The following is a 12,933-nucleotide window of genomic DNA, read 5'->3' as shown; positions in this document are numbered from 1 at the left end:
AGAAATTTATTATATATACTGTATATATTAGATTATATATTATATATATATATTTATGTATATATTAGATATTTATTATTCAGGGTTTTGCGTGTGGAGTGAGTGTGGCTATGTGGAGTGGGTGGAGCTTGATACAAACACATACATACAATCATTTTTATATATATAGATAGTATTTGGTCAAGATTGCGAGATGACTGATCTGTTCATGTGAAAAATTATCAGTACTGTTACAAGATGCAAAGATTGCACATACTGGGTCCCATTTATCCAAACAGTAATTAAAGCTGGGCTTTGATAAATTATGTGTATTTTGCCACTTTTATCAAAAAGACCCGTATAGTGTGTGGTAATTTTGCCACAAGTCACTAGACAGATAGACAAACCACATAGTAGCTGAATGTATGTTTGGTAGAAATCTTGGAGTAACGGCTGAGCTGTCAGTAATTGCATCCCAGACACACTGAGGGGTGGAACTGTGACATATGTGTTAGAATGATACTTTTTAGACTTATTTAAACCTAAAACTCAGACTATGAAAGGTGCAATAGAGATACTACAATTTCCAGCTTGTATTTAATATGATGTCCCTGTTCCATTGACATTTTGTTCAATATATTGATAACTTCCTCATTCTCATACAAATCTAAAACTTGACATTAAAAACAATTGTCACGTATTTAAAAAAATGCACTTTTAATAAAATATACAAAGTTTTATAAATAATAAATACAAATGGAATAAAAAGAATGGTCTTGGAACTTAGTATAACAGAACAACTGTTCTTCTGCAGTGTCACTCATCTATCTCCTAGTGCTTCATGTCTTTAACATTAGTGTGTAGCTTTTATTTATCCATCATTATTTTACAACTGTTGTGGTCTACTCAGGACCAGATGAAGGTTGGTGGAGGTCTCCAAAAAATAGAATTTGGTGGAGAGATCCCTTTTATCTTATCTGTGCCATTCAGTATCAGTCACTTCAAATTAATCTTCAGTTTTAGGTGAAGAACTCTTCCCTAGCAGGGCCTTTGAAGTGAAAGCCTATTTTGTAACATGGGAGTAGATCCTGCTCCTGGGCCACTTGTGTGTCTTTTACACTTGGGCACTGCACATTGGATAAGCAGGCTGCATAATATTTAATTAGCACTATGGTGGTGAAATTCCCATGTCTGGCTGCTGAAAGTATCTAGGAAGTGTCTAAGGAAAGTATGCGGTGAAGCCCCCTTCTGCCCAAAATCCAGCTCTGGGTATACATTTTAATAATAGCTGTTAATAATTTTTTTTAAATGTATCTAACAATTCTTGCATAAATGTGGCTACTTTGTAACAAGTTCAACAAAGGAAGGAAAAAGTTATTACCTTTCCTGATTATTATACCACACTTGTCCATTGTTATACCAGCTATCAAACATAGATCTACAATATATTTTGAAACATAATGCCTAGCCTAGTAGCTGTAGGATATAAAACATTATACATTATAGACACAATTTCATTCATACTTTATGCAAGTTTAAGCAGAAACAAAACAATCCCCAGTGGCAGGTCATCGGTATGTCCTCTCCGATCTTAACATCTCCTACTGAGAATGAACCCTGTTTTGACAGAATTTAAGCTCACTGGAGGATCTTCTATTTCTCTGTAAGACCATCCTGACCACTTAGAGAAATTGTATGTGAAGAGATATCACCAACATCAGACTTGTTTAACAACATAGGGTCCAATTAACGTAGTATCATAATAGTAGGATGTGCTTTTTGTTGCTTAACTCCCAAAATCATAAGTAGTTCATTTACATCAGTCCAGTCTATGTCAGCATATATACTGCGACAGTAAGCATAATACTTTCATTTGAAGATGTCTATTAACTGTACTTGTTGAATAGCATCAATTATCACCCATAACTATGATGTGCAAATTAGTACTCCTCCAGAAGAAAGAAAACTGTCTCTGTCATGCCACATACTGCATGTATCTACCCTATAGTTCAATGTCTGACCCTTTAATGATCACTGGCGCACAACTAAAGGTACATCTTTGAAAGCGTTTAGCCAATAACTATCTTTCCTGATTCACCAATATTCATGACCATTTGGCTCTATAGCAGCTTATTCTCCTGGAGAACAAAAAAGAGTGGGCAATTAAATTAGATCAGACTGATTCTTCTCAACCTCATCATCTGTCAAGGGAAAAGGCCTCAATGCGCAGCTTTAATGTTTATGAGGATTTTAAGTTATGAGCCAAACCAGCGCTTTTTCTCAAACAAGAGAGGCCTATTATTAAAAGGTGAGACACTGTAGCTACCTGTAACAGGTGATGTTAAACATGTGGCTCTCTTTCTTCTGCATGAAAGGTAATTGGCATACTTTTTCCTAGGGAGTATTTCCTGGCTTATATCACTCCCCACCCCTACTAGTGGTCTTCAAAAGGAGAAAAAGTACTAAAAAATACATAGATCCAACCAAATGAAATGCATTGTGTAGAATTTCCATAAAACAGAGAAATTCTTCTTCTGTCTTGGTTTAATTTTAACCAATAGCGTTCAAAATGTTCAATGTTTCAGTTACTCCAGGAGGAGACAGTATTGTGTTTCTTTTATATTGTCCTTCTACAGTCTTGGTTGAATTTTCGCCTAAATTGTTAATAATGTTCCATGGTATTTCCATTGCGGAATGTTCCATCCCTTGGAAAATGTTATCTAATCCATATTTGTATTTTTTTGGCATTTCTGAAAGTAATAGGTTTAATAAGACTCCCAGGGTCACGTCCAGATACATTTTAGATTGAGCTACTACTAAAGAGTAGAACATTCAAATTCTGAAACTTGTGTCACTTGGGTTGATTGCTGGTTAATATATTTTGAAAACTGATGGAAATTTTACATAGAAGTTAGATTTGGTGCAGAAGCTCGTAGAGACTCCACAGTTTTGTTAAGTGGTTTCTTCTCGGAAACTTCCAAATGAATATGGCACTGACATGTTGATGCTCTGCTGTAGGTCACAGAGTGTTTGTTGGTCTTCTTATATTTGTTCATGCAACTGATAACTCTTTTAGTAATGAGGTAGAATACCTCACAAATACTTAGGATAATGCAAATAGCTGAGGCTGCTACCATAAAGTAAGTAAAAACCTTCTTCTCAGTTGGTCGAGCAATGTAGCAATCCACAATGTTAGGGCAGGGATCCACATTAGTACATTTGACAAGTCTTGGCATGTCAAAGCTATCCCACATTTTATGAAGAATGTACAGGAATGTGATTTCTATACCTGTTTTGAAGAAAAGACTAAGAAGGTAGGTCCACCACAGACCACCATGCTTCTTGCCTGTGTTTTCATACAATTTATGACAGTTATTTCCATTTTTAAGTCTGTTCTTTTTTTCTCGATCTTCTCTGTAAGCCACATGCATAATGACCAAAAGTGAAGGGCAAGTCACAAATATGAGCTGTAGAGCCCAAAGCCGGATATGAGAGATAGGGAAGTAGTGGTCATAGCAAACGTTGGTGCAACCAGGTTGTCGAGTGTTACAATCAAAATCTTTTTGTTCATCTCCCCATACTTTCTCTGCTGCGACCACATAGACGAGAACTCGGAATACAAATACGACTGATAGCCAGATTCTTCCAAATGCTGTAGAATACTTATTCACACCACTTAGGAGACCTTGGAATGTCTTCCAGTCCATGTTGAACTAGCTGCCTAAAGAGACAGAAGGAAATGATTGAATTAAGTTAGAATAGGTAAAAAAATTTTTTTACTATAAAATAAAAACAACTTTTATACAGTATATGTATGAAATTGATGATCCAACTAGGCTCACTTTTCTGTCCAGTGTCCTCAAATGTGTTAGTTGTGTCCATGAAAAAGATACAACTGTAAATGTGAACTCAGTCATATATGTATATACAGAAAGTGTAGTTGATGCCTTATGTTTTCCTCTAGTCACATGCTATTCTAACCTGATTATACTTTCTTAGCATTCCTGAGATGGTTTCTATTCCTGTTGCATTAGCTGTTTAGCTCTAAACATAGTCATCAGATCATTATAATATCTAGATATGAGTAGAACATGTTCATATGCTAATTAAATCTGATGGCAGACGCGATAATAGTTTTCAGTGCTATGTTGAAAATCACAAAGGCTGTAAACTGTAATTCTGGCACCGTGCTCACGTTAACAGTAATTACTATTCCTCAAAAGTATCGGAACCTTGACGAAACTGGTACTTTGCATTGAATTCCTCAAATTGCGTAAAACATATGGAATACAGCACGTGCCATGACATTCAGTTTTACCTGACGCAACTATGACAAGCCTAGCCAGTCATCGTATGTGACAGATGACATAGCTACTTGCATTCGACTGTCTATTCTACTCCCATTTTTTTGCTTTTCCCCTTTTATTTCAAGATTTTCATAGGTTTTCCATCATTGAAAAAAAGAAAAAAAATTACACAGCAGTGTTACATTTGTGGGGGCACTGTAATTTCACAATCATACATAAGTGGTATTTTTAGTTACCAAAAACATCAGTATTCACAGTTTCTGTAATCTACAGGGTGGGCCATTTGTATGGATAAACCTGGGTGGTCCATTTATAAAGTTGAAATCCAAAATGGCCAATTTCAAAATGGCCGCCATGGTCACCACCCATCTTGAAAAGTTTTCCCCCTCCCATATACTAATGTGCCACAAACAGGAAGTTGATATCCCCAACCATTCCCATTTTATTTAGGTATATTCATATAAATAGTCCACCCAGGTGTATCCATATAAATGGCCCACCCTGTAGATATTGAGTATTGTTCTTGTGTAATGCTAAATCTATTTTTTTTCTCCTGTGTGTAGAAAGAGGAAAGAGAATGGAAGACAAAACTAGAATATACTGTATATATAAAGATAACTATCTTAACATTAATTTTGGAGAAAAATGGACTTTTGGGCCAGGTTTTCCAGTTTTTGGGGAGCTTACGGTTTCGTGAGGCTACATTTTTTCATAAATGCATGTAGCATTCATTACTTGGAGTACCTATTATATATGTGGTTGGTCTGGCTTTTTCCATTGCCTCGTGATAACTAATTTAGTCTATTTTTAGTTCTAACAACCACAGCAATAATAATATACCATGACAATAGATAATTGGTAACTCAAAAACCAGCATTACCCTACTAGAAATATAGTACATAGTAAACATACTACCCAGGCCAATTTTCCTCACGCAAGGAGTGGGCAACACTCCACATAATATAGAACCATATTGATCGGGCGGCAATTATGCAGCATGGAGTTCAAGAAGTGTTTAGCACTAATGACATAAAATTAACTGTTAAGAGTTCACAAGAGGCAGACAATAAGGTGCCTCAAATCATAGAACATAAAACGGGAAGAACAGCTACATCAATAAACATCAATGTAGTGGTAAATATATGCCTTATCTATAGTTGGACAAGTCTCCTAATTACTGTAGGAGAACATATAGCCATATTGTACAGGACCGAAAAGTGTCGAGAGCTTGATAAATGAGCTGCATTGCACACAAGAATGTATCCCCATGTCTGCATGGAAACAAAATATGCATAGACACCCATATGGATATGTGGGGGTACAGATTTGTAGTCCTTATAATAGAAGTACATTTCTGAAAAAAAAATAGGCACAAAAGTAAAATGACCGGAGAATCCCTGGTGCCTAAAAAAAATGGGTCCAGCAAATACGATATTTACACACATGAGTTAAACTGCAGTGCAGATATAGACGGATTCCATTTCACTAGGGGAAAAAATGCCCCTGTATTGGAACACAGATCCAGCAAACAATGCATATTAGACATTATTTTATTATTATTGTCTGTCTTTTGTGAACTCTTAAAATGTGTTGAAATAAAGTGTTTTAAATTTTATGTTGTTAGCGCTAAACACTTCTTGATCTGCATGCTACATAATTGCCGCCCTATCAATATGGTTCTGATTATAGTACGTAGTTGTTAACGTATCTACTACCGCTATCTTCTGTCTGAGTCTACCAGTGGACCCACTGACTTCTAACACATGTCTGATACCTAACTGTATTATGTTTTAGTAACCCAGAAACACTGGCATATAGGATTCTGCATTGCTTAATGGTAATTTTGGCACGTGCTAAACTAATTGTGCACATGGACTCCAACTTTACGAAATGAGGCCATGTGCTGGGGTGAGGCCTCACTCTCATAGCAAATTCTTAGTAAGTACGAAAGCCAGATATTTGGGACTATGAAAGAGGAAGGGAAACATGAAAAAGCAGGAAACAAATAGTTCTGTACAGTCCTTACATCACTACTATGTTTTTATATGATCTCACTTATTGTATCTGTATAGAAGCACACAAAAATAAAGAAAAAGGCAGCTAAATAAAAAGGGTCATGCACTCTGAATAACAATTGACATAGTTTATTAGGTGAATCAGTACAAATTATCCTTGCAACAAATTAAAAAAAAAAAATTAAAAAGTGCATAATAGCACAAAACTAAATGCAAGACCTGCCAAAACACAATGATAAGTGTTGGGGTCAAAAATGCCCCGTATCTCATCATATAAGATGGCAAACCTGCTAGCACAGAAAATGTAACATATCACATATGGTGGCAAGTGCCATGTACAAAGAAAATCTGTGCAATATATGAAGGTCCAAGGTAATAAATCAACCAGAGTAATAAATAAAATATCAATAAATATATTAAGAACAACGTTTACCAATGTGAACAATACAAAAGAGCCAAGGAGTGACGTCAAAGGAGAATAAGGGAGCATAAGGTAGCCCCACGCTTGTCGTTACAAATGTGACTTTCTCAGGGGTCAGCTATCATATTATGCACTTTTAAGACTTATTTGGTATTGGGATTTTCATTGTAAATATAATAAAAGGCCCATATTGATAATTACACTGCATATCACGAAATGAGTTACAATTACTTTAGCCACAATCAAGTCAATAGTCTCTTATCGCCATTTCTATACATATAGAAAGGAACATCACACCCATTTCAAATAAACACATAAAATAAATAGGCCACTTTAATATCACTAATAACTCTGATAGCCGTATTTGCTTTTGAAAGTGCTGTGTCTATGGTATTTTTCTAGTACTAGCAGGTCATATGAGAAAAATAAATATATTCTGCAGCCAACTACTGTTCCCAGGCAATGGAAATGGTTTCAGTGATTCTTGGGTGATGGACATTCCCTTTCATAATTACTGTACTGCCTATAAGGCAGATAGTTCAGGTCAGGAGACCCAGTTTTCTAGCCAGGTCTTGCAATCCAAACACACTCCAAGTTTTATGGATGTGTGAAACCTGTGTTAATTGTAAAGGTTAATTGCACTGAACGTGGAAAAAGGTTGCAGTCTATCTAAAATAATGAAATATACGGTACATGGAAATACAAATCCTTGGTTTGTCCTTGTATGAGTTGTCAGCACAGACCCAAATTATAGACTTGTAAGCACAAATTGTAACTAACAAAGCTTCAGAAAAATTGTATTTCTAGAAAATATCTCTACATTGCCATGCATGCCACAATTTTTTTTCTTGCGGATTCTCGTAGAATAATAAAAAATTGAAGTCACAATGGGGTATAGTAAAATAACTTGCCTTTGCGTCTTTTTTCTGTTAGCGGTATATACAAACTAGTGAGCAGCTTAACAGAAGCCACCTGAAAAATGGCTAGTTGGCTTCTTTTAGACACTACATGACTATTGAAGACTGAGGCGGTTAAAGACTGAACATATGAACAGCAAGTTGTTTTGACATACTTTTTGGCAAGTTTTATAGCGCTTTCTCAGGCGGGATCCAAGCGGGATTTTCCTGAAAAAGACATTGTGGGCACACTACTTTACACTTATTAGACATATACTGTATTCATGGAACATTTCCTTATGTAAATGACCAAAGTATTGGCCAATTGTGATTTCAAAACCTTAGGCCTCATTCAGTCATCTGTTTTGTGCATATGTGAACTATTTGTGGTTTTCATGGATAGTAGACACAGATCTTAAAGTCTATGGGCTGTTCACATGTACTTGTGTTTTGGGGAACCAAGTATATCCTCAAAAAATAAGTTATTGTTCGGAGTCACAGATCAAACTCACCAATGCTAGTCTATGGGTCCGTGAACATCTGGGACAGCACAATGATCATAGCTTATTTACATCCTAAAGCTGTCAAATTTTCAATGTATTTTTTTTTTACAAGAAAGACTGATGAAACATTGATTGTAAAAACTGACATGCAAACCAATCAGTGATGAAAATCTTACAATCACACTATACAAGTTCAAAAAAATGGATATCTGAATAAGACCAAGTAAATCAATGCTACTTTAAGGCTTTTTTACAGGCTTATTTATATTTTATTATAAGTATGGTGCCATAAGAGTTAGTGATATTGCCTATCTTGTCGCTCTTTGTATGTACCGTAGGTGGTTGAGCATGTGCAATCTTTTTCTTCTCCTGTTATGGAGCTGCGCTCAGCTGTAATAGCGTAACCATCCATAACAGCTGGCTTTCTTCTGGCATAGTAAAAATACAGAGATTGTATATGCAGAGGTGGCCAGCATGGAGGAATCTAATTTTACTACCATGTGCACCTACCGTTACAGGAGACATATGGCCAAGCAAGCACATTGAATCTGTCTTTTTAGCCACACACAGCAGTAACATTAGATTGACCGACTCTGTATTGCTTGTACTAACTATATGGTCTAATTATTAACTAATGTAAAGGGATCTCAGTTTGCACACTTTTAGGCTAGTGACAGGCAACCATTTTCTCTCCATCTGAGAAAATCGGTCCAATTATGCGAATTAAACTCTGATCAGAGTGGGATCCAATTTTCTTGGAGGTGTAGAGGGAAAAAAAGTTTCTCCACCTTCTCCATTATGTCAGTTCGTGAAAATCAGACCGCACTCAGATATCATCCTAGTGCAGTGTTATTTTTTTATGGACTCATAGACATGACTGGATGAGTGCCCTTCAATTCTTGGAGACAAATTGTGCATGCTACTGTTTTTTATCATTCTAATGGCCTGAGGAATAAATTGGACATTTGCACATTTCTACAGACCAACAAGGGTACCACTGCTATCGGTCAAAACCACGGGTTGCTATCATCTGATTAAAACGGGATTACGCAAAACAGGATTTGGACATATGTGTCGACGGAGCCATAGACTATAATGGTGGCGGCAGATCGATCTTGCGCTCTGATGTGCATCACTTTTGGGAGTGTACGCCTACTGTAGTGTAGTGAGTGTCCACGTCCAGTAGGTGTATACGTTTAAAAATGATGCACGACAGAGCTCACGTTCGCTCTGCCAGCACCGTTATAGTCAATGGCCCCACGTTGACGCGTATGCCCAAATCCCATTTTGCGGGGGGTTCAGACGTAAGCCCCAGCAGGGCCACTGAACGGGTGCCTGAATGCAATGTGCAAGCACCCTTAGCCATCCAGCAGTGCTGCCAGGTTGTAACCTGTTGAGTTCTGTGCATTTCATCTTGATGACACAAAAGGTTACATTGCTGCACCTTTATTCAGGTGCACATTATATTTGGCGAGGAGTGGAGATGTTAAATGTTTGCTTACTGAGAGGCAAAAATATGCACTGGAGACAAGCATCTGGGTGTATAGTTTCATTCACCAAACTTGCTGGGCAGGTTTCTGCAAAAAGTATTCTTTACACAGACAAAGGGAGAAATCAAGAGAAAAGTGAAAAAAAAGTTTTAGAGTCGAACTTTGTAACCATAATACTCAGTTTCCTGAGGTGTGTAACTTATTCTTGTCATGTTGTGATCACATCAGCAATACTACTTTAGATAATGAGTGATGATAAATAATATACTAAGTGAAATAGGACAAGGTTAACCGATCACTAAGCTTGAAATGGATGCAATCTTGTATGGGCAACACCCTTTCTTCCATACATTTATTTCTCACGCCCTAAATTACAGACACAATACAAGATTGCTCTTTGAGGAGATCCTAGTGTTTGTATTTAGTCTGAGTAGTTACTGGCCATGATAGAACTTTGCAGCAAAGAACTAAGAAGCTTTATAAATGTCTTTTAAATAGACATTCTATAGCTATGTATTTATAGTTAGGGTCTCACATTCACTTTCTGTAGAACATTTATTGGGGAGAAAAGGATAAATGTAAAAAGGCCTTTAGGCACCATGCACCTGGCCAAATAATGGCCCGTTCAGAGAATTGTATAGGCTCTACTGTACCTTTTAATGTCTCCATTGTCAAACAAGGACATCAATAGTATTTTTTCTGTAAGAAACTGATGAAAAGAGCAATTCTCTTTTAAAAAACCATAGGTTATGAAAAAGAGCCTCCTTCCAAGAAGAAGACCTCGATCTACAGACTCTAAGGGATGTTGGCGGGAGCTCTGACCTTGTTACATATACAGAATCACGTGGCAAGTCTTGTTTCAGAATTAACATTGACTCCAATAGGTGGCATTAGAGAGGCAGCTGTTAGCTTATTAGAAGGGAACTAGATTTTTTTTTGTCTCAAGGAGCATTACATGAGGCCTGAGCATAGTCTACTGCCATCACAGAATTTAGCATAGATAAAAAATAAATTCTTAAATATCTTGCATAGCAGACTTAGAGGTCTTTAGCACACATCTATCCGAACACTTCTCCTGATACATGGTTAGCGTAATTTTTTAACTTTGCTGTCTTTTTTTTCCTGTTTGACATCTACATACTTGTAAGTAAATCCTGCTCTACTTTTGTTGCTGACTTACATATTTAGGGGCATAAATTTACTCCAGTACATGCTATTATCACATTTGTCATGGTGGCCCCTAACAGCCTCCTCCATCCTACTCACCCACTGTCCCCTGTTCCGTTGACTTACTCCCCCCAAGGAGGTTGATGCTAAGATATCAGCCCCTTGATCAATAAATAAACCTGAATTTAGGAAATGACTAGGAGACCTGCCATGAAATATACACGCAAGATAAGCAGAAGTTGCTAAAATTCATTGTCATCATTAAGTTTGCAATTACATTGATTATATAGGTAGCTAGACCTCCACACAGGAGAAAGCTGATTTTAAGCAATATCAAATTACCCCAGACAACTAGTCATGTTAAAATGATATAAAAGAAAAGACATATTGTAATATATTTATATTCGAGAAAGACATATTAAGCTGGGCAGTTTTTAGTCCAGCTCAAAAGTTGTGGTCTAATATTGACAGTATTCAAGTGGAAACAATTAGCAAGGACTTTTGTGATGTCATGTGGAGAGGGGACTGGCTCCTTTCTCCTCCTGTGGGCCGAACATGCTCTTTTCTGTGCTCTATAGAAATTGTACATGCTGTCATTGCTAAAGGCGTGATGGCTCTGAGGTGAAGCTGAACATCTACTTAGTGGTCTTTGGAATTTTTGCTCTATGAAATTACTTTTCTCAGTGGGCTATAACTTTACAACTTAAGGCTATGTTCACTTGGGATGGATTTGAAATCAACTGCTGTACTAAAAACCCTATGCAATCCGACCATTAATTGTACACTTTTTATGTAGCTTGGGTTTCCACCACACACTTCTCATGCATTCGAAAATTTGGGCGAAAATTTTTGGTGTCCTCCCAAAAACAAATCTGACTCAAAAATAAGCATCAGGAACCTTATATTTCAGTAAATGACCCAGATGGGGCAAATCTGTGGCAGTGCAAAACCATAGAAGGCTGGAAATCGTCCAAAGAAATCACAGATCAGATTTATCTGTTATTTGGAAACACACTCTTAATAGGTAATCTAATAGTTGAATAAAGTGCATTTTATAATATAACTATATTGAGCGTTATATCATGTATCAGAGATCACACTTTTACAACAGAAAAAAATACTAAGGATATTTAGAGCAAAACACAAAGCTGAACACAGCACTCCTGTCATCCATGTGTATCCCTCTACCTAAAATGGTTCTGTGTAAGTTGAAGAAAGAACATAAGATTGGAGCCAAATGATATCTTCTGCACAGTTTCCTTCAGATGATGATGCTTTTTAAAACTTCACTTTATAAAATGAATGTGAGTTGGTATAGAAGTTACAGTAGTCGTGTGGAGTTAATGATTCTTTAAATCCCTATCTAATACTGCTGTTCACAATTGCATACTTTTGGGGTTGTTTGTGAATAATCAGCGATGTTCAAACTCAGGTCAAATTCCTTTTACTGTGCAATATAAAGTTTCTTTATCTACGGCTCTGTTTACTTCCCTGGTTTTCAAAGTTTTTTTGCATTCTGAATCCTACATACAGTACATCAAGCTTGAAAAAATATAAAAAAAAAACATTTAACTTGCATAAAAGTGAAGAGAGAGGTCTTTGGTGAGTAATGCCATATATCAGCTAGTCCAGACAAACTTTACAATACAGACACAGTGGCACATATACATCGATAAGAAACAACTTGAGAAAGGAGGTAAATGTAGCACGTGAAAAAGTCAGAAAACTCTCAAAAGTTAAGGTTACATACTCTCTAAGATTCACAATCCCATAATATAAATGTTAATGGCTGGAGTCGTACCTGTAAGGCAGAGGTTAAGAGAAGGGTCCCAATAGGCTTGAGCCTAGTAGTAATACACAGTCACAGTGCTGTGGCTTCTTCAGATCTTTCCTAGGTGTGGCCAAGGAAATACCTGAACAGGTTACATCGTGTTAAGAAGCAGAGACCTAAAGCAGATGATTGGTCCAGAGGGAAAGTAGAAAATCTACTATTTGCGTAATCTCCAAGAAGTAATTCATAGATATATTTCCCTGTAGCCACGCAGCAAAGAAAATAAATTAAGTAATGGATAAATTAGTAACTGTGTTCCCAATGAAGTTGCTTTATAACTTGTTCTTAATATGAAGTTAAGTCAGGTATATGTAGAACACTTCA

At 36.7% G+C, this 12,933-nt stretch overlaps 1 protein-coding gene across 2 annotated transcripts; it reads right to left on the bottom strand.

Moving 5' to 3' along the window:
* Positions 1-679: 679 nt before the first annotated feature.
* On the bottom strand, positions 680-12,691 carry GJB3 (gap junction protein beta 3). 2 transcript variants are annotated; one of them, XM_073571969.1, is made up of 3 exons: positions 12,580-12,691; positions 9,624-9,712; positions 680-3,700 (listed from the first exon to the last, which is right to left on the bottom strand). In XM_073571969.1, exon 3 carries the CDS (start codon positions 3,684-3,686, stop codon positions 2,880-2,882), a length of 807 nt encoding a protein of 268 aa, XP_073428070.1. In that variant the 5' UTR covers positions 3,687-3,700; positions 9,624-9,712; positions 12,580-12,691; the 3' UTR covers positions 680-2,879. The 2 variants fall into 2 exon arrangements, with proteins under 2 accessions (XP_073428070.1, XP_073428062.1); XM_073571961.1 differs by lacking the exon at positions 9,624-9,712.
* Between the last annotated feature and the right edge of the window lie 242 nt (positions 12,692-12,933).

This window comes from Dendrobates tinctorius, unplaced genomic scaffold (assembly GCF_039654945.1).
Source record: "Dendrobates tinctorius isolate UK_male_01 unplaced genomic scaffold, ASM3965494v1 ptg000007l, whole genome shotgun sequence".
Classification (NCBI taxonomy): domain Eukaryota; kingdom Metazoa; phylum Chordata; class Amphibia; order Anura; family Dendrobatidae; genus Dendrobates; species Dendrobates tinctorius.
This window is presented reverse-complemented; position numbering and strand designations above follow the sequence as displayed.

What these genes read in the sequence shown, in the direction of transcription:
- GJB3 (XM_073571969.1), bottom strand. Translation starts at nt 3,686, where the DNA reads ATGGACTGGAAGACATTCCAAGGTCTCCTAAGTGGTGTGAATAAGTAT.